Here is a 27,924-nt window from a genome sequence, read left to right on the forward strand (position 1 = left end):
ACCAACAACAGGAAAACTTAGAAAAAGCAGATACAAAAGAGAGAAGGTCACCGATGATTCCATCAAGTTGACCACCAATTACATTTTGGTAGGTTTCTTTTCACTGATTTTATGTTTTTGAATGAATTAGAATTATATGTAAAATGAGACCATTTTTGTAATTTAACTCTCCATGATAAACATTTCTTTATGCCATTGTTCCCCAAAAGCATCCATGTTAACACAGGTCTCACCACCCACTACATGGGTTGACCAGAGGGTTGCACGAGGCAGCCAGGTGAGGGGACAAGTAGGGGGGAAATTTAGCTGGTGACCTCCCACCCCCCAAGCCTGGGAGTAGTTGTTCCACCCAGAGGGGGTGCCTTTTTCCAATTCGCACATGGGCTGAACACCCCCCCCACACCGATGAACTATAATTTAACCATCTCCTATTGTAGAACATTTTGGGGGTTTTTCCAGTTTTCAGCTGATATCGATGCTGTGATAAATAGTTTGTACACCTTTGACTTCATGACTCCTTCCATAGGATATTATCCTAGAAGGAGAGACACCATGTCAGAGTATGGTTTCTTAAGAGGTAGAAGCAAAATTACTTCCAGGAAGGTGAAACCAATTTATGTTATCACCCCACTCCCACCTTCCAATGTATGAAAGTGTCTTGTTCTCCCAAAACTGGCCAAGGATGTTTTTATTTTTTAAATTCATGTTTACGGAGTTGACGTACAAGATGCAGCAAACTCAAGGATAAACTCTAACGAGTTCCTGACAAGCATTCTACAGTATGTGACTGCCTCCGCAGCTCAGACACAGAACCCTTCACCACCCCACGACGTCCCCCAGTGCTCCTTGCCGGCCCCGCGCTGGGAGGGTTCGCGGGCCTCGGCTCTCTGGTCCCTGGTGTAGGTCAACTTTTAAAAGTCTGTGGTGATTTACTACACGAATGATGCTTTTGTTTGAGTTTTAATCTCTGACCATTAATGGAGTTCAACATTTTCTGTATGTGAAATCATCTGTACTTTGTGAATTGTCTGTGATCTTGGCTGAAGTCTTTGATGGGTTTTAACTTTAAAAAATGAATGTGTTTGAACTATTTATACTTTATCAACTCTGTCATTTAGTTGCTGATCAACTCACATTTCTGCAAATGGCTGGGTTGCTGCGGAGGGGAGGAAGGCAGAGCCCACGGAGTGGAGGCTGGGCACAGCGATGAGACGGGGCCTTGAAGAGCCAGGAGGGGGTCCTGCTGCGGGCCTTGTTTGCTACACCAAGGGGTTTGGATTTCACCGGGGGCAATGGGAGAATCTGAAGGATTTTTTATTTTTATTTATTTTTCAACCATCAGGTTTGCATCTTAGAAACCGGCAGAAGGGTGGAGCGCACTGTGATTAGGGGGAAGGTGTGGGAGACTGAGGGCCACTATCACTGGAGCAATGATCCAGGCAAGATCCACTCAGGGCTTTACTAAAGCCGGTGGTGCCAAATAATGAAAAGGTTCTAATGATCCTGAGGGAGGTGGAAATGAGAGGACTTTGAGTGACCGGCGGGCATACAGGTGAGAGCTCTTGCACAACTAAATGGGCATGGCACGGCTCACCAGCTGGGGACACTGCGACGGGTCAGCAGCTTCAGCTACGAAGGAGTGGGGCCGTCTTGTACGCTGAGCGATGTCCTCAGGCTGAGGCGTGGAAAGGGAAGAAATCTAGGAGGAAGAGGCGCCTTTGCTCACACACACAACAGGCTGAATGGACTGGCAGCGGCCCCGTTGCTGAGCGCCTGTGGAGCGCTAGGCCCAAGTGTTTCGTGAGCTCTCACTCACTGGATGCCCACAACACCCAAGAGCTAGGGTGTATTATTACTCCCATCCTCCAGTTGAAGGAATAAGGTATAAGGAGATTAAACAACTTGCCCCAAATCAGAGAGTCAGTGGGCAGAAGAGCCAGTATTTGAACCCAGAGAGCCTGATTTCTGAGGCCACGTTCTCCATTTAGAGAAGAGTGAATGTTTCATTAAGAAAAGAAGGAAGTGACGACCCATAAGGGTAAACAAGGACCACTCCCGTGGAGAGGAGGCATTTGAGCACATGGAGAGTGGAGATACCAACGAGGGGCCCAGGGCTGGGGCACAGGCTTCATTCAGCCTGTGTCCCCTTAACTCTTCATCACCTCTCTCATTCTGCAGTATGGACAGTACCTTTTCTCGATCTTACAGAAAATGAAGTCAGCCCTTCCAAACAGACTGGCCTCCATAATGACCAATCCCAAATAAAAACGTTGGTGCGGCCCCTGGCAGGGGTTGGACACGGTGGTGAGAAAGTACCCTATGCAGAGGGACCAGCAAAAATAAACCCCTCAGACGCCTGACGGGCCGGGTCACTGCCCAGAGCAATCAGGCTTCCTTTGCGCCTGCCATGCCCACCTCCCCTGCTGGAGAATAAAACGTGGAGGTGGAGAAAGATCAAAGGAGTCAACCACTTGCCGAAAGCCACACGAATGAACAGCCCTGGCTCACGCCCACTTAGGAGAAGCAAGTCTCGGTAATAAAACAAGATCAAAGATGAGAAGTCTGAGCTGGGGCTGCACTCCAGAGCACGTGGCAGGGAGGCCCTGGGCCTGCCAGCAGTTACCCGAGTTTGTACCCCTCCCAGCCCAGGTAGTGGTCCCCCCAGAGACCTAGTTATGTCACTTAGGACCCCACTTCCTCCCCACCCCTGGCCCCACTGCACCCCAGGAGAAGTCGCCCTCCCAGCCAAGCCCCAGGGGAAATTTAATGAATAAAACCTACGGGGAAGATAAAAGAGCCCCCTTGCAAGTGGCCAGGTAACAGCACTGGCGGGTGCTCGCAGCGTTTCCACTGAGCTCCGCAGAGAAGGATCTATGCCCCACTTGTCGCTGGTTAAAGGTTTACATCGATAGCACTCCACAAAGAACATTCTCATTAATTTGAGATGCCCTGAAATTAGCTCATAATTTCCCAATTTCTAAGATATTACCTGGAAACAATTTCTCTGCCATCTAGGGCAATTACTGCAGTGCTGAAGGACCAGAGATGAATGAGGGGTTTGGGTGGCTTGGAAAATGTCTGAGACGACAGACCTCAGGAAACCACAGCCAGGGAGATGGGTGACTTCTCCTCTATGATGGACTTTTATCTGCAGTCATCCCTCCCATTGACAGAGATGACTTTTTAAAATAAACACAATGAATCAATGCATAATCCACATTAACCGTCACAAAGAAATGTATATACTAGAAACAATCGGATTTCTGCTGTAAAGTCAGTGTCGACACTACTGTAGACCAAATCCTTGGGTGGGAGGGAGGTCAAAACCCAGACTCAGGCTTGACGCTGAGACCTGACATCTGTGCTTGTGGTGGTTCAGTTCTCACCCCTCCTTCAATTTCCTCCTACCTTCAAAAAGCAGTGGAAGAAAGTAATCTCCTCCTCATTCCAGCCCAACTGCTGGGTGTGGGGAGGGTCACAAATGCCTCTACAAGTGGGGTAGTGTTTGCTGGAAAGTGAAACTGCAATAAAAATTAAGTAGACCAGTTACTCTGAGTTAATTATTAACCTCCACAAACCTGTCACTCCGGGGGAGTGCCGAGACGCTTTGAAGTCTGGGAAACAGCCCTACCTGCTGAGCACAGGTCAAAGAAACAGGAGTCTCAGCTCGGCCCCAGCTTCCTATTTTACCAAGATCACCCTCGACCACTCTACGGAAGGTCGCATGGGAAGACAAATACCGTATGATTCCACATACCTGAGATACTGATTCTACTTATACGACGTACCTCAAGTAGCAAACTCACAGAAACAGAAGGCGGAGCAGAGGTTTCCAGGGCCGGCAGGAGGGGGAGCGGGAGCAGTTCAAAGCTCCGAAGATCTGAGCGCAGACAACGTGATGGGACTGAACCCTGCAGACCTGTGCGCTCGCAGAGGGCTACCATGGTGGGTTTTATGTTATGGTTTTGTTTAGCCAAGTTTAAAAAATTATCTTAAAAACACATCATTAAAAAGCACCCAAGAGAGCTGGATTCTAATTTTAAAGCTAGGAAATACTGTAAGAGACATAGAAAGGAACCCGAGGGCCGAGAAGAATATAAAACGCCAGCAAATCCCATTCCCTGATCCTGGGGCCCAAACACCCACCCTCCCTCTGTACCCTCCCCCGCACTGTTCCTCAGCACTAGGCATGAATCCATCCCCCTGCCTTGTCCCAAGTCTCCTAGGCCAACTGTCCTCACCGAGACCAGGCTAGTCATCGCCAAAGTTCCCTGCTTCCTTGGGATGTGGAAGGCTCAAGTCAAAGACAAATAAATGTGTGTTTTTCCAAAATTGAAGCCATTTATTTCTTGTTGCCTCAAGGAACGGACAGCAATAAAGGATTATGGCTGCAATTAATCAAGCCTGTAGAGGCAAGTGCTGGTTAACACAACGTGAAAAGGAAACCCCAGCCAAAGCCGCTTGGCTTCCTCCTATCAATTTCCATCCCCTGCCCAGGAAGAAATACCCTGGAGACAGCTTCCCAGATCCTTACTTAAGGAAAGGACCTTGGACTGGATTGGCTAAATTGCTCTGGGCGTTGCTTGCTTTGCACTTTTTAGGAGCTGGGGTAGGGGAGCAAGCTGTAGGGAAACCACCCTTCTACTGGGGCACTGGGAAGCTGGGAATATCAGATGTTTGAGAGGGCCACGGGGAAGGGACTGTAGCAAGGGACTCATCAGAGCTGTGGTGGAGGCAGCTGTGGCCCATGCGATATACGTAGGTGTTCAGAGCTTCCCTGCTGTATGAACTGAGCATGAAGGGGGCTCTGTGCGTTATGATGCTGGCTCGTGCACTGTCTGCTTACATATACATAGAACTGAGTGTTTATTCACTCTGGCTGCTGATGGTACAGCGACATTGCAGGCATTTACAGAAAAACCTGGAGTGACTCATCTACACTACAAAACTCTCTTCAGTTGTCTCCAAAAGGAGCTTGACTGGAGAGCCAATAATGGCATGGATGGGGCTGCAGCTCACCTGGGGACATTACCCAAGTGGAAGTAATTAGTGCCTGCTTGTGGGCTAGGGGGCGGCAATTCCACTCTTGATGTGCTAGCTACGCACATTGTAACCCAAGAGAGGGAGACAACTCATTCCATCCCTCTCCCAGAATGGGGTTTAATGTATTCAGAAACACATCCCCACCATCCTTCCCAATCTCTCCAGCTTCCACATGCCACTCTTCTGCTCACAGGTGACAGGGGGGAGTAAGAAGGTCAAAGGCAGGAAGTCATCCCAAGGGCATGTCTATGTGCACCGAGTATCCCCATCGTAGGGCTGAGATATGAGTGAAATGATGGACAGATGGCCTTCTCCCTCTCCAGCGTTGGGTGGTCAGTGATTTGGGTAGAAAACTCAGAAATAAAAAAAAACCATGGAGTTTTCTGATGCCACGGAGGATGATGGTCTCCTTAGAGAGAATCACGTCCCACAGTTACAGCATAAATCAAACCTAAAGATAGAACTAGTGTGAAATGGGAGGTAGGTCGGTCAGAAAGGGCAAGAGAGGAGTGTCACGTGTGATGCCCACTTCCAGATAATTGACGGATGACCACATTGAAAAAAAAAAAGATTCCGTGGGTTTCCAGAAGGTGTCTGAAGCCCAAAGGAAACAGGGCAGAGATGGTGATTGGAAAGGGAAATGACAAGAAATAGCTAAACGCCAGTCATCCCAGATAGCCACCATCTTGTCCCAGATTAAGAAATGATGTCCCTGCCCTCATGGATCAGAAATAGTAACTTCCACATTCAAGTCACCTGCTAGTTCATTACATTCCCTCTGAGCAGAACAGAGCTAGCCTAGGCCGGTGCAAACTGATACAACGTGTCTTGGCAGACCAGAACCTTGAGGAGCACGCATACGCACCTCCAGGGGTGTCTGTGAGTGCTTTTCTGGCCACAAATGGCCCAGGAATGTGGCCAGCTTGTTAACGCTGAACCCACCCATACGGAACTTGCTGTCTTGAACTCTGCCCATAGGGTGTGAACTTGGCACTGCCCTGGGCATATCAGAGTCATCTTGCAAGGCCTTTCTCTCTCCAGGAGAGCGAATCACTTTTTAAATATGACTTCTTTATAACATGGTTTGAAAAAGTAAATTAGCATCTGAGGAAGAACAAGGATTTAAAAGAAAGCACATCATGTGTGGAAGGAAGCCCAAAGGGTAGGAGAGTCCCCTGGAGGGCTTGTAGGTGGCCCTGTGCTGCCTGGCCTCGTGATGGGCCCCTGCTGTCACCGGAAGGCTGTCAGACGCTCAGTGGCAAATGAACCCACGGCCAGCCACTCTGAGACGAGGGAGACTCACCGGTCAGCAGTTGGCCCCAGAAACAGAGTCGGTATCCTCAGGCTGCCCACCCACGCACGGACACGTCCACCTGTCAAACCACAGCGAGCAAGCCTTCCCTGCATCTGTTTCTCCCCTATGGGCAGTCTCAGGCCTTGGAGAAAACGAACTCAATTACAAAATTAAATGGCAAATTTCAGCACAAAATCCCAGCTTACATGAGATGAGCTAGACTCAGCAGCACTAGAAGCTGAGGCCCCCCAACAATGAGCAGAGCCTTTTCCTGGGGATCCCCGGGAAAGGGGGAAGCTGTCTTTTCAGACTCCAGGCACTGCCGAGACAGTAACTAAAACAGAACTGACGTGTGAGGTTTCACATATCAGTAACGTTGAAGCCAAAGTACTTTTTCATGCTATTAATGAGCCTGCATGTTAATTTTCCCAAATTGGACGCTTAGTAGAATTAGATTCTTGCTCAGGTAGATGAAGGTAACCAGGTCAGATGCTGCATCCTGAGCTCCTCGGGTCTTACTCCAGAAGGTAACACTAAAGGTCAGTCCTTGGGGAAACCCGATGACCTGCGAATGCTCGTGGCAGAGGGAACAATGCCGAATGAATCACTGACAGCGGGCAGCTCACTGCCAGGTGCACAGGTTGCTCTGTGCTGTCCCAGAAGCACTGAGCACGAACTCGGCACCTGACTGGCCAGCAGCAGCCCGAAGCTCCTGGGAAGGGCGCACTCTCCTGCTTCCCACGCCGGGTGACTCTACCCAGGAGGTGTCCTTTCACACTTCACTTTCTCCTGTCTTGACTGTGTTCCTGTTGCTGAAGGCGACTGCCCCATTCCCTAATAGGCTGCCCCTGCTTTTAAAAGGCCCAGTTCAAAGCTTGCCTCCCACAAAGCTTTCCCTGACTGTGTACCAGCTCTCTGTCTCCTGCCCTGAGACTCCTCCAGCACTGAGCGTCCCACTGACCCTGCTATAATTTCTCCTGTTAAGAGTTAATATGACTTAACTCTTTAGCACGTTCTGGAGGCCTCTGTAATGCCAGAAATCGAGTTTCCTCTTCTGCCGTTACTTCCACAGCACGCTGTGGGGCTCAGTTTGAAACCCAATGATTGAACTACAGCAGAGGTGGAGGCGCGAGGGCTGGCTGTGCCGGGAGGCAGCCACTGCCAGGGGGGAGTCTCCCTAACTGCAGCCTCTGCATGAGGCGCGTCCCAGCTCCCGGCCCACCGCGCCGTTGTTCCCCCCAGAGCATCGCTGTGCTTACCACTCTGCCCTGCCAGGGGTCCGAGTTTCTCCATTAAGAGAGCGGCCACAATTTCTGTGACATGAAGGTCCTGGAGGACTTTATTATTTGCTTAAAGAGTCTGGCAGGGCACTGGTCGTAAACAAAGTGCAAGTGCAAGTGCAACCCAGCACATACCACATCAAACGATTCTACAGGGATCTGGGAAGAACCTCAGAGAGCCTGTGGCTCAAAACCTCATTCTGTGCTATGAAAGCGGAAGCCCAGAAAGGGGCTATGATCATTTAGCGAGCTGATGACAGCAAGGAATCAAAATGCCAGCCTCCTGATGCCTGGCCACGTAAGGTTTGCCTGGGCCACGCTGCCTCTCCCTGCAAAACAGGCTGAGATGAGGAACTACGGTCCCTTCCGTCAGGTTAGGACTCTGAAAAGATGAGAAGCCTCAGGAATGAAGACACAGCACAGAGCTGGGCAAGATTATGATGCTAAAATACTTCAGACACAAAACCCGAATTTCAGTTCACAGGAAACTGCAGTCTGATGCCGGGCAAGATATTCCCCTCTCTGGGCCCGTTTCCCAGCTGCAAAAACAGACATCTCCAGGGGTTCTCAATGGGGGAGCTACTGGTGCCTGGACAGGGTCCATTCTCCCTCAGGACCCGCCTCCATACCATGGAATACCTACCACTCCAGGCCTCAGGCCACCAGATGCCAGTAGTGACCCCAGGCACCGAGACAACCAAAAATTCCATCCCACATCCTCCACTCCCAAGCGAGACCTCCCAGGCCCCCGCTGGCTCTCAAAGGCCAGCAGGAAGACACCAAGGGTCACCAGGAGGGGCAGAGGCGGGGCCAAGGGCGCAGGCCGACCCACCCGTAGATGTCCAGGACCCCGATGAAGGAGTGCTGCTTGAGGGAGGTCTGCAGGGCCTTGTTGACGTGCTCCACAATCCAGCCGAACAGCTGCGCGTAGATGTGCTTGGCCAGCGCGTTGCGAGCGTTGACCACCTGCTGCGGGGACATGGTCTTGATGTAGGTCTCCGAGGTGGTGACCAGCTTGCGATGGCACAGCCAGTGCTCCATCTGGCTGTGCTCCACCCCCAGCAGTCGGCAGAAGTTGCTGAGGTGCTCATCCTGGGGCTGGAAGAGACACGGGAGGCGGCTCAGGAGGTGTGTGGGGGACAAGCCCAGCAGCGTGCCCTCTGCCCTCCTGCCCGGGGACACGGGCCCCAGCGCTGCAGAGCCCCACTTCATCGCCAGCCGCTGCTCCGGAGTCTCACTGACACACCACTAAGTGGAGACAACAATTAGGGCCCTGAGAGTGTGGTTCAAGTGGATGATTGTGCGCCAGCTACTGACCAAAGTATCACGGCTTTAACAGACAAAAACATGCTCCATTTTCCCGTCCCCTCCTCCGTGGTCAGCTGGTTGCAGAGGCACCAGGAACAGCATGAGAACTGATAGCTTAGGAACGGATAAACCGTTAAGATTAAGGAGCCGCAGGGAAGGCAGCAGTCACAGCGAATGTAGCTTCCATCTGCAGAGTTCTGCATGCAGGGCTTCACCCACAGCCTGGAAAGAAGTGCTCACCGTCAAATGTAACTTTGACGAGCGCCCAGCCTAACAGCCATGTTCGCAGAACTGTGCCCTAAGCTGACCCTTCACAGACGCATCCCTTCCTGCACAGACATGCACGATCCTGAGCTTGCAAGCACACTTTCTTTCATCTTAGTCTCAGTGACACTACAGAGCATGCAATTGAACTTTTTATTCTTAAAGCACGTGGTGCTTGGGGGAAAAGGTGAATCCAGGTGGACGGCTGGGACCAGTGGCAAAAACACGGAACAAATTTTGACCTGAGAAGATCACTTGGAACACTAACTGATAACATCACAGGCTGAGAGCTGAAAAATAAAACAAGCTAGGATTCCTCTGGCTTAAGGCCCTTCTCTATCCAGATGACAAGCCCAGTCCTAGAGCAGGGCAGCATCTCACCCAGGCACCCAGGGCCCCGCTACCCACTGCACCCAGCCGCCTCTGCCAGCTAGCCATCCTCCTTTACCCCAAGTACCAATCACACTACCTGGCCTTTGAGCCACTGAGACCCAGATCACCCACAGCGACTTGTCTGGCTCTATGCAATGGGCACATCTCTTGGGCACCCAGAGCACCTCATGGAAAACCTGCTTTTCCTACGAGGCTTCTCTCACCCATTATTCACCCCCTCATCTAAATCCACCCAGGAAGGCTGATAACCAAGCCGTGAGCCTGCTGGCAAGCTTATTAACGCTGAGGCTGAAAGGGAATCCTTTGGAACATGACCGCTGCCTCTTGATGGCCCCAAATTGCTGGTGGGCCTCACTTCCTGATGAGGCTGCATGGTAGGATTTAAATGAGGGCTTGTTCAATGAAAATGAGCAGATATCTGTACCATCTCTCCCCCCCCCCTCTATATATAGGCTGTGTGTGTGTCTATTTCTCCTACAGATACTTAAAATCTACCCCAAACAAACACAATTACAAAGTAACAGAATGCTTGAGTAGGAAAGAACCTCGGGCAATCATTAAGGCCAGTATTTTTACAAAGTATGGTGTGTGGAGCAACAGAGAGCAGAGTGACTGGCTCTACTGAACAAGAGGGGTGGGGCGGGGCCTCAGGTCAAACAGGACTGCACGCACAGGTTCGTAAACAGAGCTGGGCAGCATGAAGACACAGGTACTTTACCAAGTATTTCCTGAACTTAACGGACCAATGAGGCCTAGGATTTTTGTTCCCAGGAAAATACCTTGGGAACTGTCATCCTAACCCAATCCCCCTACCTTCTCGGCGGAGAAAAAGGAGGTGAAGTGTGCTCCCTGACTGTGGTTCACAGCCCCTCACCCAGCCCTCAGGAATCAGCATGGGCTGGGTGGATGTGGAGAGGTGGGGTTGCAGGGGCCATGTTTCCTAGCCAACAAGCCTCTTCTCCTGCAGGGACCCCCCAGCTGTTCACCCCCTCCCCCAGAGCCATCTGTGGTAAGGTGAAATGCCTGGGGACTGTTTGGCAGGCAACAGGTTCAGAGGTGGCAAGCATCTGACTTGTTCATCTGACCTATTTCCAAGAAATTCTTAATTGCTAGGCACAGCCCTGCAGCTGGATTCCCTGTGTGTCAAAGATCCGCTCTCAGCAGCCACAAGCACCCTCACCTGCCCATAGGCTCCCTGCCCTCCTTGGCTCCTCCCGGGTGGACGCAGGGGAGAAAGGGTCTGATCATCCTCCTGGGAAGGGTGCCCCTCCACTGCAGTGGGCTGTGGCGTACCCCTCCATTACCCCCTTCTGACTGTTGATTAAAGGTGCTAATTGAAACTGATTCGACATCATGCAATTTACATTTAAGCTTAATTAAATGATGCTAAATCCATTATAAATAGCCAGCATCAGAGGTAGCAGATCAGGTTTGTGGGGCCCATGGGGCCAAATTCAAGAAAGAAATTGCCTCTAGTGTCCAAGTAATTGTGCACTGTTGCATCTCCCAGGCAACTCGGGCAGTCATGGAACACATTTTCATGCCTTAATTAAAACTAAACATGAGAAAGACGATGGCACACTGCATATGGATGGAGAGCAGTTTCAGTACGGGGCCACCCTATGTCTCGAGGAATAAACCAAAATGCAACTGAGAGAGGGAGTTTCACTAGCAACCTGTTAGTGAAGCATTCCTTGGGCATATCCTATGCACCCCGTGCTGTGCTAGGCACTAGTGAGGGCGTGCAGTGGAGGAGGGCAGCCCCAGGCCCGGGGACTGGCAGTCTGTGGGGGCAGCCAGGTTGGCAGTGGTGTGGGAGAGACACACTGGCTGGCTCTGGACCGGCTTCAGCATCAGTGGCCATTATGACCTCAGAGAAGGCGTCTCCTCTCTCCAGGCCTTAGCTTTTCCCACCCTGTGAAGTGAGGAGGGTGCTCATAGGGTCCCCTCGGGCTCTAACCACAGTGATGATAACAGTTAAGAACTGAATCACGGGAGCCCTGTGCTAAGGCAGGTAACCTCACTCCCACTCTGCAGATAAGGAAACAGATCTACAGAGGTTAAATAACTATCAAGTGAGTGACAGAACCAGGCTTTGAACCCTGGCAGTCCTGACTCACAGTTCTTACTCTCATTCAGTTCTCTACACAGCCTCCAGCTGGAGAACCATCTGAGGCTAGCCTGGGCCGGGTATCTATGCTCAAAAATCTTTGACTTGCTCTGAGCTCGGAGGGAAAGGCCAGCTGCGCCCTGTGGCACCCAAACCTCTGTCTGTCAGGTGTACAGGCCTCCCCCCGCACTTCAGCACCACCTGTGTTGTGATAAGTGGACATAAAAGAGGCCTGTACTGGACTCATTCGTGGTTAGGATATCAGCGCCACCTCATGCGACACAGGGAAGCGCTGGCGAGAGCCTACAGCTGCTGTCTGTTCTGCCTGGCGGCCCCTCTGCCATCCAATCACTTGGGCATCTTTTATCGCCACCTGTCAGGTCCTATTTGGGCTCCGGGGAAAAAGTCATCGCGAGCATTCATCAAGCACTTCAGTCTGCAGCACTTTCACACGGCGGTCTCAATACTCAATAACTCTGCCTCATGCTGTCAAAACCCTGGCCCGTGTTGTCAGCTGTCTCATCTACCCAGTTAGACTGTGAGCTCATTGGGGACAGTCACCAAGTACGGTGTCCAACCCTCCTTCATAGCCCTCCAGTATGGTCCTCAGTCGGGAGCTCAAAGTGCTCATGGGCTGATAACACTTGGTAGAATCCCATGGGCCTCAGGGTGCTTGGAAAATCAACCCATCAAAAATAATTTATTGCCCTGGCCAGGTAGCTCAGTTGGTTAGAGTTGTCCCAATACATCAAGGTTGTGGGTTCGATCCCCAGTCAGGGCACATGTAAGAATCAACCTATGACTGCATAAATAAGTGGAACAACAAATCGATGTCTGTCTCTCTCTAAAAATCAAAAAATAAAAATAAATTTACTTTTAGTTACTAAATTCCCTGCCCTCCGTGATAAAAATTTGATGGCAGCTGATTTGAAAAGGATTTGTATAAAAAATTACCAGCAAGGGAACAGCACCCGTTACTGGTAAGAATGAAGAACTACGAGGGTCCTCAGAGTGTGCAGACAGAGCCCAGCTGTGTGCAGCTGGGAGAGCAGGAGAGTGTGTGCGTTTCGTCTCCGGCGCTGGAGTGCGACTTACTGAGACGCTGCAGGAGTCGCCGTCGCGCTCCGCCTGGATCTCCACGTTCCCAAGGTGCAGGATGGCGGCGATTATCTCAAAAATGCTTATCTGATGGGACTCTCTCACTCCTGGGGGGAAAAAAGAACCAACGACACTCAATATCCACGCAGGATAAAAAGGACAGTTTACCCTTTTTTTAAGGATGTAAAAAAGGTTTGGTTTTCCTTTCTGGGCCAGTGACTCCTAAAATGATGCCAGCTCCTCACCAAGTCATCGCCACTCACAGTGACAGCTCCCCCCAGGCTACAGGGAAGCACTTCACTTTGATTGTCCCGATCCAACCAGATGGGTCACGGCACCATTTTAATTTCTCCAGGAGCAGAGGAGAGGCAGCAATCACATGGGCTCGTTTCAGAGTTAGATTCAACCAGATGCTTTATGGGCATTTTCACCAGTTTAATAAGAATGGTCATTTGGTTGCGGTCATTTTTCTCCCAACATAACACCCTGCAAACATCTGTGACACACGTCCAAAGTGCCAACAGGGGGTGAGCAGGAGCACCCTCTGGGAGTGCTGGGGAGATGGGGCTGGGTGTCCAGTGGGCAGCTGTGCCCCACACCATGTGCTCCGTCATCATGACAGGTGCGCCCACCACAGGGCCACCGCAGCACCTACTGTCCAATTTATTTACACAACTAAGTCACCAAAGACACGGGTGGGCTCTTATTGTTTATACTCGGCTTTAAGGCATTATTGTTTCTTTTTCAATTACAAAATAATTCAGATGTGAAAAAGTTACAGAATAATATAATAAACACCAGTCAACCTACCGTGTAGTTTAGGAAATACAATTGTTCCCCCACACTCCTCCCCCGCTGTAGTTACTTAATTTTAAGGCAGTAATTTATCAGGCTATAAAAATGTCAGTGACACCTATATTAATGAATATAGAAGTGAGTCATGCTCGGATTAAAAACTTTAGTCAGATGACCCACAAACTGGAGCAACTCTCAAATTCTTATTTTTAGGAAAGGTCAACAGAGCCCCAAGCCTTAAGCATTGGGGCCCGAGAGCCAGGATGGAAGAAGGGAGCAAGAAGAGATCCACCAGGGACGAGCGGGCTTCTGCAGCAGCTGGTGAAGGTGGACAGGCCCAGTGCACGTGGCTCTGCTTCTCTCCTCACCACAGCATCACACCTCCCGGCCCCTCCCCACTTCCCAAGCTCCTTACCAAGGAGTGTGAAGGCTTGTCGTGTCTTCTCAAAGTCCTCAGCATCATCCACACCCTCAATGGACGTGTCTCCGCCCTGTGACGTATAGAAAAAGTCCTCTGCGCAGGCTGTGGAAGGAAGGAGGCGGGGCGTCAGGCATCGGAGGGAAGCTTCATCCCCAGTTTACCTGCAGATGGTGACCAGTGAGGAGTTCTGCTCCCTCAGTGAACTACCCCAGGCTGGACTGTGCTCCCAGCCAACGTGGAGCCCTTTCAAAAATTGCCTTCATGGGCACATGGGAGAGAAAACTAAATAACGAAAGCCAGAAAATGACCCTCCGCTGTCAGAATGAGCTTGCTGTATTGTGCAAAACTGCTCTGAGAGAATCATGTGCGCATCAAAGACAAGTAAGTCACAGAGAGTTCACTGTGAAGCAGGATTCATCACGGACGTGTTTTTAAGGAGGATCTAATACTCGCCACCCTGGAATCACAGACTTCGTCATCTTCAGTCTCAGTACGACAAGCTCATCTGACGAATGAGGGCCAGAGAGGTGCCCAAGGTGACGTGGGTTTGGTTCCCTCATGTGTTTCACCGAGTCGGGGCCCCCTTGAGCTACACAGGCCCATGAACAAGGTTGAGACCCTCGTGTTTGTTCACCCCCAGTCTCATTTCTCCATCAGGCCTCTGGGGACACCCAGGGACCCAGGCTCTGTGCTAGAATTCGACCAACCTTAGCGGAGGGAGAAACTGCAACCAGCTCCAGGTAGTACTCACACCGGGGGGCTGGGAAGTTGGCATTTCAGGCAACACACATCATTAAAATCATCCCTGAAAATCACTTAAGTTTTCCGCCAAACGTGTAGAAGCTCTGTGTGGTAGAACCCTGCCCAATACTTTTACTGTCTCTAAGGGTATAATGTTCCATTTTGACAAGAGGTCAAAATCGAACACTGGCCAGTTTTCCTCCTCCTCCTCCTCATCTCCCCTAGACCTGAGCACCTGCGGTTGAACATGCATCAGTCAAGTGCGTGCAGACGCAGAGGCAGAGCAGGTCCCACACAGGCCTTCTTCAACACCCTGCTTTTCCAACTGGACCCCCAGGAATTTCCTGAGTCTCCTTCCTTCCTCCGTTCTGACGGTCACTGCCCACGGTCACTGCTCTCGGTCTCGCCTTCAGCGTCCGGCGTCTGGGCCTCTTGTGAAAGACTGAACCAGTCTCCCTGTTTCTGCTCCCATCCCTTCAAACAGCTGGTACCTCCGACCCCATGGCTCTCCTATTTACAGCCCCAAGCGACCCTCTCTTGCCCCACAGCCCTCAAGACAAAGGTCAAATACCCTAAAAGAGCCCCCTGGACCTTTCTTCATAGAATGGCTTCCTCCTGACACTCCACACACATCGCTTGTCCCTCCCCATCTCTGTCCCAGATATACTAGCTTCCTTATGGTCGTTCCTCAGCTGTACCCCCATCTGTGCCTTAAAGGGCCCTGCTCACCTGACTTCCTGGTCTCTCCCCACTTCTCACCTCACATCCTGCTCCAAGCCACGCTGCAATTCATCAGTTCTTCCTCCGGTCAAGTGCACTTTGCCAGGCTCAGCTAGGAGGTGCACAACTCCATCCCAAACCCGTCTCACCCAACCTGAGCTCTACACATCAGGCAACCCCTCTGCCCACAGGAACGAAGAGCTGAATGCCAGTGGCAGTTTGTGAAGAAAGGAAGGCTTCCTGGAGGAGTCCCCCAGTCTGATGACTGGCGGTACTTGAGCTATGAGGGGAAGGACTTCAGCCCTGACCTCGTGCCCAGGCACGGCCTCGGTGGGTTTGGATGAAGGAAGCCACTTTGGGTCTTTGTGGAGCTTACGTATTTAGCTCTTTCATACCAACCCCCCCTGGGAGCTCTGCCATAGCTTAACAGTGTCAAAGGCTTAATTAAAGCACCCTTCTCATTTCCCTTTACACTCACCTTTCAAAACATTTGATGATTTTTTACGGGGCCTATGTGGGAAAAACTGGAGGTAGTATTTACTCCCGGTTTTCTGGCCAGCAAACTGAGGAACCTATAGAGGGCTGTAAGAGGCTGCCCAGGCTCACCCAGGGTTAGGCCAGGCCTGGGAGCCCATTACCAGATCACCTATTGAGAAAATGCTTCTTTACCTGTGAGACCCCATGACTTAGCCACAAACACGATCTAACTCATTATCAAAAGTAGCACCTGAACCCACCAGGAAGCTACCCCAGAGGAGGACATGAGACTTCTGGAGGGAAGGAGGCATCTGCAGCTTCTGTTGAAGACCCTCTGTTGTCAACAGTCAGGGCCCTCCTGCGTCAGACACACCACCCCACCTTCCCGGCTTCCAGTTCCCAAACTCAGGCCCCGCTGGGTCCCTCCCTGGGCTGAGACCCCTCACCACAGGGGCCGGAGGCTCCGTCACAGCATTCTCTACCAAGTGATCTGAATCTAATCACAACCACCCCGCCCTTCCACCTGCTTTAAGGTTTGCAGTTACTTTGGTTAGCATCGCCTCCAGGTCCTCTTAATAAAGACAGACATCCCAGAGACGTTCCCATCTGCTGAGCCTGCCTGGGGCTCAGCTCTCTGTCAGGCCCAGGATGCTGTCCCTGGCCACCCCATCCCAGAACCACTTCTCGTGTCCTCCAGGTTGGGCCTCTCTGTACTTCGAATTTCCAGGGAGGAAAACACTGCAACATCCCCTATGAGCTGGCTCAGCAGGCAGACACTGGATCAAGTGGAGTACAGACCACAGAGGGGGCATGAGGCGGTGATAAGAGCAGTGGAGCACCAGGGCCATGTCCAAGGGCTTGCACTTCACCAGGGTGGGAAGGGGGGGTGGTGCTACGCTCCGGCCTGTGCAAGGCAAGAGAGTTCATAAAACTGCATCAGCACACTAATGGAATGAAAAAGAAGAAAGAATTTGTTCCTTATTACCTAGAGGCTGTAGTCAAGCAACTATGGGCCCATCACACCTCTTTTGACCATCTTTTATTCACACGGTAACAAGTTATCCATTGGGCTGCTTTCTAAAAAGAAAAAACAACCCATCCTGTGGCCATGTTAATGCAACAGACCACCACCAACAGGGCGGAGGCGAGCAGGGGTGACTGCGTGAGAGTCTGTTCCCCCCATCCTCAGACAAAGGCACAAAACTCCTGCAGGGCCAGGCGGGCTTCTTGCAAGACTTTTTTCTCTGCATCTGAACAGCATGTTTTAGGCGAAGACAAGGGGCTGAGGTGGTCTAACTGGTCACTAGGGACTGCTGCCTAGTCCTTATTCATTTGACCTTTCCAGCTACTCAGCCAGTGTTACGAGTGAAGCTAAATGTCAAACTTTGGGGCTCACAGCCTATCCCCACCCCAGAGACGGAGACAAAAGCTTATCAAAGGTCTTCGCTTCACTCCCAGATGCTCTCGGAGGGCACATGCAGGCAGAGGAGTGCCAGAAACTGATCAAACTGGGTAGAGTCCAACTGATCCAGCCAGGAGCCCAAGCAGTCTGCATCTTGCAGAGACTCGGGATAAGGGAAAAGTCGTTTTCACCTTGGTATACTCATGTGAGTGCAAAAAAACTTGGGAGGATTTCTTCCCTTTTACCTGAAAGCCACATAATCTGGGACAAAAAGGCCCAAATACAGCCCAATGGATCTTGCCAATATTTGTTCATTTTCTTTAACAACTGGCCTTAAAAAAACTTTTCACCTCCTGCAGGTTAGCCCTGGAAAGCTCAGCTGGGTCTGTGTCCCCTCTCTGGGAAGGAGGGGGAGGGTGGCAGTGGCTGTTAATGTGGCCTGTCTTCCCAGTGACCATAAGCCAACATGGGAGTCTCCATATCCCTGCTCCCCAAACACGGCTGGTAACAGTCACTCCTGCACCCAGGGACTTTATGATTTTACCCACAAACACTGAACAACCAGAGTCCAGTGCACAACCAGCATAATACATGTCCTCCAGGGCTTCCTCCTGGGTCTGAATTTAATGATTACTTCCCCCGAGAACCTCTGACCTGCGTCAGCTAAGGCCTCACTCAGCGTCTGCTTACCACTCTGCACTGTAGTGACTGTCAGCTGCATGAGGACAGCCAGGCACACGGTGCTGTTCCGCACCGCACCCCAGTGCCCCATGCCACAGAGTACAAGTGCAGGGTTGAATGGGCAATCAGGCCCCACTGAAGGACTGTCTGCTTATCTGATGGGATCAACAGCGCCATCTAGGGCTGTGGGTGGGCCCTGCATCATCCCCCCCCCCCCCCCCCCCCCCGCCTAGTGCTCCAGAGAGGGTGTGCAGGAAAACCCTGAGGATGAGGACTTGAGGATGGCTGCCTAGTAGCACTGAGCGGTGGCCCCGCTCTTACCTTCCCACAGGTGAGGCCCGGGCTTTATCAAAGTGCCTCTCCAGCCACCCTCCTTCATCCCAGCTTTACCTTCTCGCCCCCTCCCTTCTCTTTCTTTGTCTCAGTCCTTAATTATCACTTAACGTGGGTTGGTCACAATTAAGTGATGGTATTCACTAAACCTCTAGATCCTAGTGGTTGGGACACATTTCTTATGATGTCAAAGGTGGAAACATTTTTTAAAAAATGGTGATTAGACAAAAATTAAATTTAATTTAAAAAGAGTGGAAATATTTTTCAAAACAATAATACTTAGAAATTCTTCTTGGCTCTGCAAACAGTTCCACCCCTTGCCAACATTTTCTGTGGCAGGCAGCCTGGGTGCAATCAGTGCTTTTTTGCTGACTGGGTAACGAAGCTCTGGGTCAAGAGGCCTAGGGGATGTGTCCCCACGACAGCAGGCTTTGAGCAGAGCCCCCTTCCTCCTTGCAGAGCCCCCAAGTGTACCCGCAGCCCACCCAGAGGATGGGCAGCCATTGGCTTACTTAGTGCGAGCTCCTTAAACTCCGGAAGACTGGCCGCAGCGCAGAGCTGGTAGAAGATGTGGTAGTTCCTCTCATCATCTGCCTGAAGGAGAACAGAGTTAAGCAGCTTTAGGGTAGTCACCCCCAAGATCTCCCCTTTCCTCATTCTAATCCCAGGGTGCTCAGGATGACAGAGGTCACGACTGTCCCCCCACACTGTGCCCCCTTCAATTCCCACCTCTGGATCTTCCATTCACTATTATGGGACCCCCTTCCAACCTGAAGATTTTTATCTTTTAAATGAAAACACGTATTTTCCTTTTCTTCCTATGAAGAACATCGTTGCTATTCCCCAAATGGCAGGTCCATCCATCAGCACACACCTATTGGGCAGCTGTGCTGCAGGCTCCTGGGGCACAGACTCTAATTCCCCTGCGGTGGGCTCCCTGTCCCCTCGGGGAGGCTTGGAACCAAGGAAACACTGGTCTCTGGCCCGCCATCAGGCTGGGCAGTCAGGACAGGTCCATGGCTGAGGCAGGTCTTAAGTGGACACTGGGCCAAACCTGCCTTCAGCTGGCAGTGGTAGAGAGGGGGGAATGCAGGCGGCCTGACCACAGGAGCAAGGAAGAGGAAGGCTCCCAGGATGTTCAGAGCTGTGGCCAGCACCCTGGCCAGCACCCCAACCCGCACCCAGTACAACAGGCAGTTTGCTTTGTTGCAGAGAAATAAAGGGTGTGGGGTTGTCAGATCCAACCTGGGATGGGGAGAAAAAGCCTAGGCAATACCAGGAAAATAAAAACAATAAAGCTGGTTCAGGGACGCATTACATCCATTGCTAACAATCGGCACAGAGTCAGGTGCCACCGATGAGCACACAGCTGAGGCTGTTTTTGATGTCCCCTCTGATGGCAGCTGCGATGTCAGGGCCTGGACGCCATCTGACCAGAGGGAGCATGTGCGGCCAGCTCACACCAGGGCACATGCCACATCTTGGTTCAGCGACGGGATGCCAAAAGGGGGCTGGAGGAAGACTGCTCTCATGTGGAGAGCTGCAGTGACCACCATGGAAGGCCAGGTGGATGAGGGAGAGGCCACTGAGAGGCCAAAGGACAGGTGGGAGGGAGGGAATGGAAGGTGAGCTCAGAGAGATGAAGACCCAAGGCCAGTGAGAAGTGGGGCATCCATTAATTTGAAAAGGAGACCAAGTAGGCTTTTTCCCCTTTTACAACGTGGCCAATAGGCAGGAGGCTGGGGAACGCTGAACCCCACAGACACTGCACGCCATCACCCTGCTCGTGACTCTGAAACCACGAGGAGCGGGCTGACGGGTTCCTCACCATGTCTTTGGTGTCTGGCACTGGCAAGCACATAATATAGGTTGTTGATTGCATCTAAAAACAATACTCACTGAGAAATAACAGCACTGGTAAAAGGTTTTTCAGGCACGATGTCTATGGCATTTGAATCAATACTTATTCATGAAAGGAGAGAAGGAAGACCAAAAGAACAACGTATCCAACCCCAGGCTCAAAAGAAGAGTTGCTCGTTGGACACAGGGAATGGGGTGAGGGAGCAGGCACCGGCGTCCACAGCAAAAACAATACAGGACAGCCCAAGCCACAGCACGCACCTGAAAGACCACCCGGGACTTCTCCAACAGGTAGGTCCTCATGTTGGCTCCGATGATGTGGTGCCTTCTGTCAAAGCCGATCTGGATATACTTCCCAAAGCGGCTGCTGTTGTCATTGCGCGTGGTTTTGGCATTTCCGATGGCCTGTTCAGAACAAACCAACCAAAGATGTGGAAAACAGGGAGGGCTCGCTGAATTTCAGGACCGGATGTTTGCGGCAGCCTCTCCTTCCTCACCAAACCTCTCTGCTGTAGGGATGATAATGGGCCGCTCTGAAACAAAACAGAGCTTCGATTTTCCGCCCCTTTTATTCTAAAGGATGGCTGACGACAGTAATGAGTTGATCGGTGGACTCTATTTCCTGCCTGGAATGTGCACGTGATCGCTACAGGTGTTGCAGTCACCTTGAGGCCATGAGGGAAAGGTCCATAGATGCAGAGAGCCCACTGCTCTGATGCCTTTCAGCCATGAAACCAATGCAAGGGCCCAAGGGCTCTGAGCTCTTTGTGAGAAAAAGAAAACCTCCTGGGCTTAGTCCACTCTGGCCAGGTCTCATGACTAAGCCATCAAACGTCATCCCCCCTGAAAAGTGGAACTTCCTAGAAAGAGACTGAAGATCAGTACCCATCCCTTCGCACTCATTACAAGGACAGATAAAGATGCCATGGCCTTCTTGGTACCATTTGAACACACTTGGTGGTAACTGTTAAAATGAGTGGCTAAAGGACTGGTCTCCTTGGGCAAATACGCACTCCCTACAAGACACCACATTGCTGATGGATTGGTAACAAATATATTAACTTTTCATCCCTTTCATGTGGTTTACTCTTTAGGTGGCTAAAGCACTACAAAAATATCCACTATGGAAGTTTACAGTTGTCTAGGAAATTGTAACTGGTCTTGGTTTCTCTCCATTTCCCAACTGAAACCCTAGCCTCCTTTCTTTCTCCCAGGACTGGGGTGGGGGGCTCTGTGGCTCCCACAGTTCTATGCCAGCAGACTCCAGTCACCCCAAGAAGCCATGGAACCCCTTTGGCCTGAAATGGGTTCTGTCTCTGCTCTGACAGTCCCTTGGTTACCAACGTCCTTTTAATCAGTACAGACTGTGAACAGTCACTCCTGGGATGGCGACAAGCTCTTAACACAGAATGGGGTCAGAGCGCACTGGCACTGACAATACATCAGCCCAGTCCCTGCCCGAGTCACTTTTTAATTTGAACGACTGCCACTTAGCACAGCTCACCGGGAATCCTACCTCCTCAGACCTTGATCAACTCCCGGTCTCCCCAGGAGCCATCTGCAGTTGCTGGGCCATGAAAATAATGAGATGATGACAAGACCCTAACTGACCACTTTGTCCATCCTCTCCCCCAGGATAAGGGCAGTGCAATCAGTAGTCAGCTGTCCCCTGACTTACTCAGGCCTATGGTGGCAATGACCCTCTGAAGGGCTGCCTGGACACAAGGACCCAGTGAGACTGGACTTGTGGAAAGGTGGGTGTTGGAAGTACGAAAGGCTCTCTTTCTCTGCTTGGCTACACTCCAACCCTGCCCAGGGTTCTTCCTGTCCCTGCTCATGTTCAAGATTTCTCTCTACTATAATACTTCAGAACAGCTCAAGGGACAGTCTCTAGGATGACAAAATTCTACATTTGACAGAATGCGCTCTCAGGACTTCCTCACAAAGTTGCTAAAGCACCAACTATCCCAGGCAGAAATTTAATGTTTTGAGCCCAAACTGTTGTAGCATTTATTTACGTGACACTATGCAGGATTAGTGGTTTGTGTATACACGCCTGTATTTTTTAATTTTTAGTTTTTAGAGAAGGGGGAAGGGAGGGAGAAAGAGAGGGAGAAAAACACTGATGTGAGAAAGAAACATTAACTGGTTGCTTCTTGTACGCACCCTGACTGAGGACTGAACCTGACCCAGGTGCCTTGACCGGGAATCGCACCAGCAACCCTTCACTTTGCCGGATGACGCCCAACACTGAGCCACTCTGGTCGGGGCACACACTGCCTCCTTTAGATGCTAGCAACTGAACCACATCTTGTGTCTTTTGGGGTGTGCACATAGCTCTCACATTTCTCCCAGAGCAAAGCACCCTGCCTCCCTAGCAGCCCACCAGCCTGCTCAGGCCATAATGGATGCTGAAAACATCAGACAGTTTTAGACCACTGTCATTTAAAAAAGCATTCCCAAGGCAGGCACTCAGATACTCACATGCCAGTGGTCACAGTGGCATTATTCACAGTAGCCAGAATGGGGAAACCACCCAAGTGTCCATTAACAGAGGAATGAACAAACCCAATATGGTAAAGCCACACAATAAATACTACCCAGTCACAAAAAGGATACATTCTGCAATGTGAACTTTGAAAGCGTGCTAAGTGAAATAAGCCAGACCCAAATGGACAAACAGTGTGTAATGCCACTTACATGAGGTACGAGAAGCAGCACATCCATAGAGACAAAGTAGAAGAGTGGTTGTCAAGGACAGGGGGTAAGGGGGGTGGGGAGTGAGTGCTCGGTGGGAAGAGCATCTGTTTGGGAAGACGAGAAAGTCCTGGAAATGGGTAATGGCGAAGGTTGCACAACACGTGGGCACACTCACCACCACTCACAACTGTATACCTGATGTGGTAAATTTATATTGTACGTTTTATCACAGCAACACTTAAAAACTCATTCACTCTGGGTCTTACACAGGTTTAGTAACATAGTGATCTGCCCCCATTAAATTCTCATCTGGACTACTAAGCAACTCTGTCCAGTCACCAGAGATCAAACAGGTTTCTTCCCTTCTCTGCTCTGCCCAGAGCAACCACTTCCTCCGTTTCCAAAAGGGGAGGTACTCTGTGTCTTTGAAGTCTCTCTGCCTGAAGATGAACTGAATTTCGAAACTCCCAGCAAAGAAGCTGAAAGCCTGCTGAAACACAGTGCAGAATGGGGTACACAGTACTGAGCTGCCTCGTCTTAGGTGCAGCAGATGGTCCACGGGAGGCCCAGGCCACGGTCCACAGTCACTTTCTGAACCGGGGCCATGGCCGGGCCCCGCCTCAGGGCTTAGAATGTACATTGTGAGCCAGTGGGCTACCGACGAAATGCCTGACGATAGAGTTAAACTATGGTGAAAACCTAGTAACATACGTTTGCTGTCAGTAAGACAGTTCATCAAGTTTAATGAAATGGGTGGGACAAGGCCTACCCGACACCAGTCAGTGAAAGAGCTGGAAGGAAACACGGTGAATGACTGTCAGCAGCCTGTGGGCTAGGGGGGCACTGCCCTTCATGCTTGCCTGTCTTCCCTTTTCACTAGGTCAGCGGCTTTCAAAGTGTGGTACCCAGACCAGCAGCAGCAGCATCACCTGGAACTTGTGAGAAATGCAAATTCTTGAGTCCCACCCCAGACCTTCTGAATCAGAAATTCGAGAGGCCGGGCGCAGTCTAGTAATCTGCTTTAACAAACCCTTCGGCAATTCTGATGCACAGGCAAGGTTAAGGACTATTGCAATAAAGTAAGTTTTATCTGTTTGCAAAAATGCCTTCGACTGTACGAGGGTTAGCCATTTCCCAATTCACATTAAGAACACTATCGAAACTGGCTGTGGTCAAAATCTCAACGAATACATTGCAGATGAAGTTCCCCACATAATACGACTCTGTTGGCAGGGGATTTTGCCTGGACAACCAGTGAACTCCTAGAAACTGAGACTCAGGATTTACTCCTGCACTGGGTAAAGAGGAAAAGGAGAGAAGGGACACCTGGGAAGGTCCAGGCAGGTTTCTGTTCCCCCAGCTCCAAAATAATCAGGAAGACCCACCACCTTAGTGACTTGCGAACTAATATGGGGCACTGCAGAGAACCGGATGTTATTCCGGCAGCTTTCAGCCTCAGCGGATTTTCTTCTTACTACATCAAAGGGGCTGCCCAGGGCTGGCAGAAGGCAGATTCCTACCAGACTGTTAACCAGACATAACCAAACAGCCTTGGATGCAAAGGCAGGAATCAAAGCTGGCGCGGGAACTGCGTGGCCACGCACTGCTACTCCATCGGGAGGATGTTTTCACAGCGCAAAGGAAGCAGCAGCAGCCGAGTTCTGCCCCCAAACCATGCGTAGCTGCACACAGCGAGGCCTAAGCTTTAGCGTCTCCCTGGCCCTGCACTGGCACGGAGAGCTCCGGCCTGCCGAACCCAGGGGCTGATGGGGAGGGCGGGAAGGCAGAGACAGGACCTGCCCTGGCCCGTTCATTCTATCACAGGGGCAGTTTTCACAGATATAGAACAAACATTGCAGAAATTCATATGGAACCATAAACGACCTCGAATAGCTGCAGCAATTTTGAGAAAGAAAAACAAAGCAGGAGGGATCACAATACCTGATATCAAACTGTATTACAAGGCCACTGTAATCAAAACAGCCTGGTACTGGCATAAAAACAGGCACATAGACCAATGGAACAGAATAGAGAGCCCAGAAATAAACTCAAGTCTATACGATCAATCAATATTTGACAAAGGAGGCAGGAGCATAAAATGGAGCAAAAACAGCCTCTTCAACAGATGGTGTTGGGAGATCTGGACAGCTACGTGCAAAAAAATGAAACTCGATCACCAACTTACGCCATACACGAAAATAAACTCAAGATGGATAAAAGACTTAAATATAAGCCGTAACACCATAAAAGTCCTTGAGGAAAACATTGGCAGGAAAATCTCAGACATTCCACGCAGCAACATCCTCACAGACACATCCCCTAAAGCAAGGGACATAAAGGAAAGAATAAACAAATGGGACCTCATCAAAATAAAAAGCTTCTGCAGGGCTAAAGAAAACAGCACCAAATTACAAAGAGAACCAACAGTATGGGAAAACATATTTGCCAATGATACCTCAGTTTTCTGAAGATCTTTAACAGACTCTGTTAATACATCGCTTTTGGCTCTACCTTCCCTTCAAAGGATATCTTTTAGGGAAAAAGGGCAACTTCTAGCTAGACTTCCCACCCCCATGAGAAGTGTTCTCCTGGTTCGGCGGCCCTTTAAGCACCGAATGGGCTTGGTGGGATGCTGATGTGCTGACGCCGGACGGCAGCAGAGGTGGTGGTAGACAGGGAAGGGCGGTCCCTGTAGTGTTCCGCAGAGGCAAGGGACAAGGAAAACATAAAGGGGACACTCTACCCAACACTGGGTCCCTGAAGGATGCTACCAGGTTAGGTTGTTCCCAAATCTGTGTCCCTGGGGGCATCTTCGTAATTTTCTCAACAGTGGACAACGGGCTCTCAGAGAAAGATGGAATGCTGACCACACGAGATGCATCCAAGGATTCTGGTGAGAGGCCACACGAGGCTGGACACTCTGCAGTCCCGCTGCCAGTGGCAGGGACTCCAACCAGGAAGGCCAAGGGTGCTCGGAAGGCTTTACCTCCATGATGGGACTGGATGCCAGAACCTTCTCTTCAATGTTGGTGTCGCTGGCTGAGCCCCCGACTGTGGCAAAATAGCGCATGGCGTACTTGGCCGACACGGTCTTGCCGGCTCCGGACTCACCACTGACGATGATGGACTGGTTCTTCTCATCTCTGGAAGGGAAAGAGCTCTGGTCAGTCGCTGGCCGTGGGCAGGCCCTGGTGTCTGCCAGGGACTCTGTGGACAAGGGCCTGAGCCCAGTCAGGAGCACCTCCCTTTCTTTTAGGGATAAATGCGAGGGACAGGGTCAAAGTACTTCCCCCTCCCTCACGTGCCTGCATGAGATCTGAAAAAATGTGAGGAGGCAAGGAGTTCTGAAGAGGCCTTCCAAATGGCACATGCCCTTTACGGCCCCCAGGACCAAAGTGCAGCCAGTCAGCCCCCCTGCATGCAGCACCCCTTGGGTCACTGCCACGTATACATAAACCTCCTCCAGGAACATCCAGACACACTTTCTCACCTCTGTTCCTACGGCACGCCCACCTTGTGCCTCTATGTAAGTTATAGTTTTTTCAAGAATAAGGATCCTTTCTTCTCCTTTGTAGTTGAGCCTAGCATGCCAGCAGATAGTTTTGAACATTTTTGTTCGTGTGTGTGTGTGTGGGTGTGTGTGTATCACAAACGGCCGCCATGAATCACCAGGCTGATCTTGCTTCAAAGTTTCCCAGAAACTAGATAAAACAGCTATCAATTACAGTAAGAGGGATTTCAGTCAGACTAAATGGAAGGGAGAAAGAGGATATTCTATACCAGATAAAAACGCACCTATATTTATCCCTTTAAAACAGATAGTAGGAAGACAGACGAGTAATGGAAAAAGCAGCGTGTGTGTCGTTTCCAAGGAGCATGGCTGTTCAAGCAAGGAGTTCAGAACAAGTGTTTGGGCCCCAGATGTGGGAGATGAATTGCTTATGAGGGCTGCACTCACCCACCTACCTCCAGTTCAGCACTGCCCCACTCTGCCGCCCCCCGACCCTCACCCCCACCCCCGCCTCTGTCGGGAAGGCTGTGCACTCAGGCACAGCCCAGAACCCAAGCCATCAGGAGGCCGTCCCAGTCACTGGACACGACTTAATTGATACTTAGAGACCAGAGTCCCAAGGGTCTACTCCGTGCACAGAATTCTCAGCCACACGTCCCCTGCTTAGGACTCATAAGACTCTGGGTGCCAGTCTTCCCGTTTTAAAGAAGCCCAAACTGAAGTTTGGAAAGGCCAGTGATGTGGCCTGGGTTCTCCGTGAGTGCGGCACCACGCCCAAACTCGAGTGCGGGCTTCCATGGCCTGCACGGTTTCCCTCCCTCCGGGCTGGGCCTGGACAACTCCATTGTCATCACACCCTTTCCTGTACAATGAAGCGTCCCTCAACCAAATCCCCTAACAAACCTCGCCGCCTCGGGGTGAGAGAGAGATGAATTGGGTGTCCTCAGCACTGGCTGGCCACACCTCACCTCCTTAGCTGAACAGCACTTCAGAAGTCCTTCCCTGACCAGCCCACCTTCAGGACACTCACTATACAGTTCACTAATGCTGTACTGGTCTCCTTCCCAGCATACCGTACACCCTCGTCTCCACCACTAGAATAGAAGTCCTGTGATGGCTGATCTCAGATGCAGGGGCTTGGACGGGCAGGCTAGAACCTGCCGTGTGTCGAGAGGACAGGCCCAGAGAGGGCTATCGTGTATACCGGTCCATACGAGCTGCACCCAGGATCTGGTGCCCTCTAGAGGTGTGCAATTTACTGTCCACAAAACCAATCCGGGTGGTCTCCGGCCTGTGCCAGTCTCCCACCATCGCCCCTGAGAAGGGACTGAGCACAGGGGCCCCACATCTCAGACAGGCACAACTCTATTTCCCTGAACTGGCACCCCTGAGAGAGGACTGTGTGGGGAACAACACGTGCTAAGGCCCCCAACACACAGCGCGGTCTCCAAACAAGAGGGAGGGCGGTCTGCCCACAACACCTCGGGAAGGAT

At 51.0% G+C, this 27,924-nt stretch overlaps 1 protein-coding gene across 1 annotated transcript in view; it reads right to left on the reverse strand.

Annotated features, from left to right (window-relative positions):
* The window catches only part of MYO5B (myosin VB), a 268,136-nt gene that overhangs the window by 90,909 nt on the left and 149,303 nt on the right, over positions 1–27,924 (reverse strand). Inside the window, exons 5-10 of the mRNA XM_053912673.1 lie at positions 25,907–26,063; positions 20,482–20,625; positions 18,873–18,954; positions 14,001–14,108; positions 12,788–12,897; positions 8,450–8,715 (exon numbers count right to left, since the gene is read on the reverse strand). Coding sequence (XP_053768648.1) covers positions 8,450–8,715; positions 12,788–12,897; positions 14,001–14,108; positions 18,873–18,954; positions 20,482–20,625; positions 25,907–26,063 — 867 coding nt within the window. The remainder of the gene's footprint in view (positions 1–8,449; positions 8,716–12,787; positions 12,898–14,000; positions 14,109–18,872; positions 18,955–20,481; positions 20,626–25,906; positions 26,064–27,924) is intronic.

This window comes from Desmodus rotundus, chromosome 10 (genome assembly GCF_022682495.2).
Source record: "Desmodus rotundus isolate HL8 chromosome 10, HLdesRot8A.1, whole genome shotgun sequence".
In the NCBI taxonomy this organism is placed as follows: Eukaryota; Metazoa; Chordata; class Mammalia; order Chiroptera; family Phyllostomidae; genus Desmodus; species Desmodus rotundus.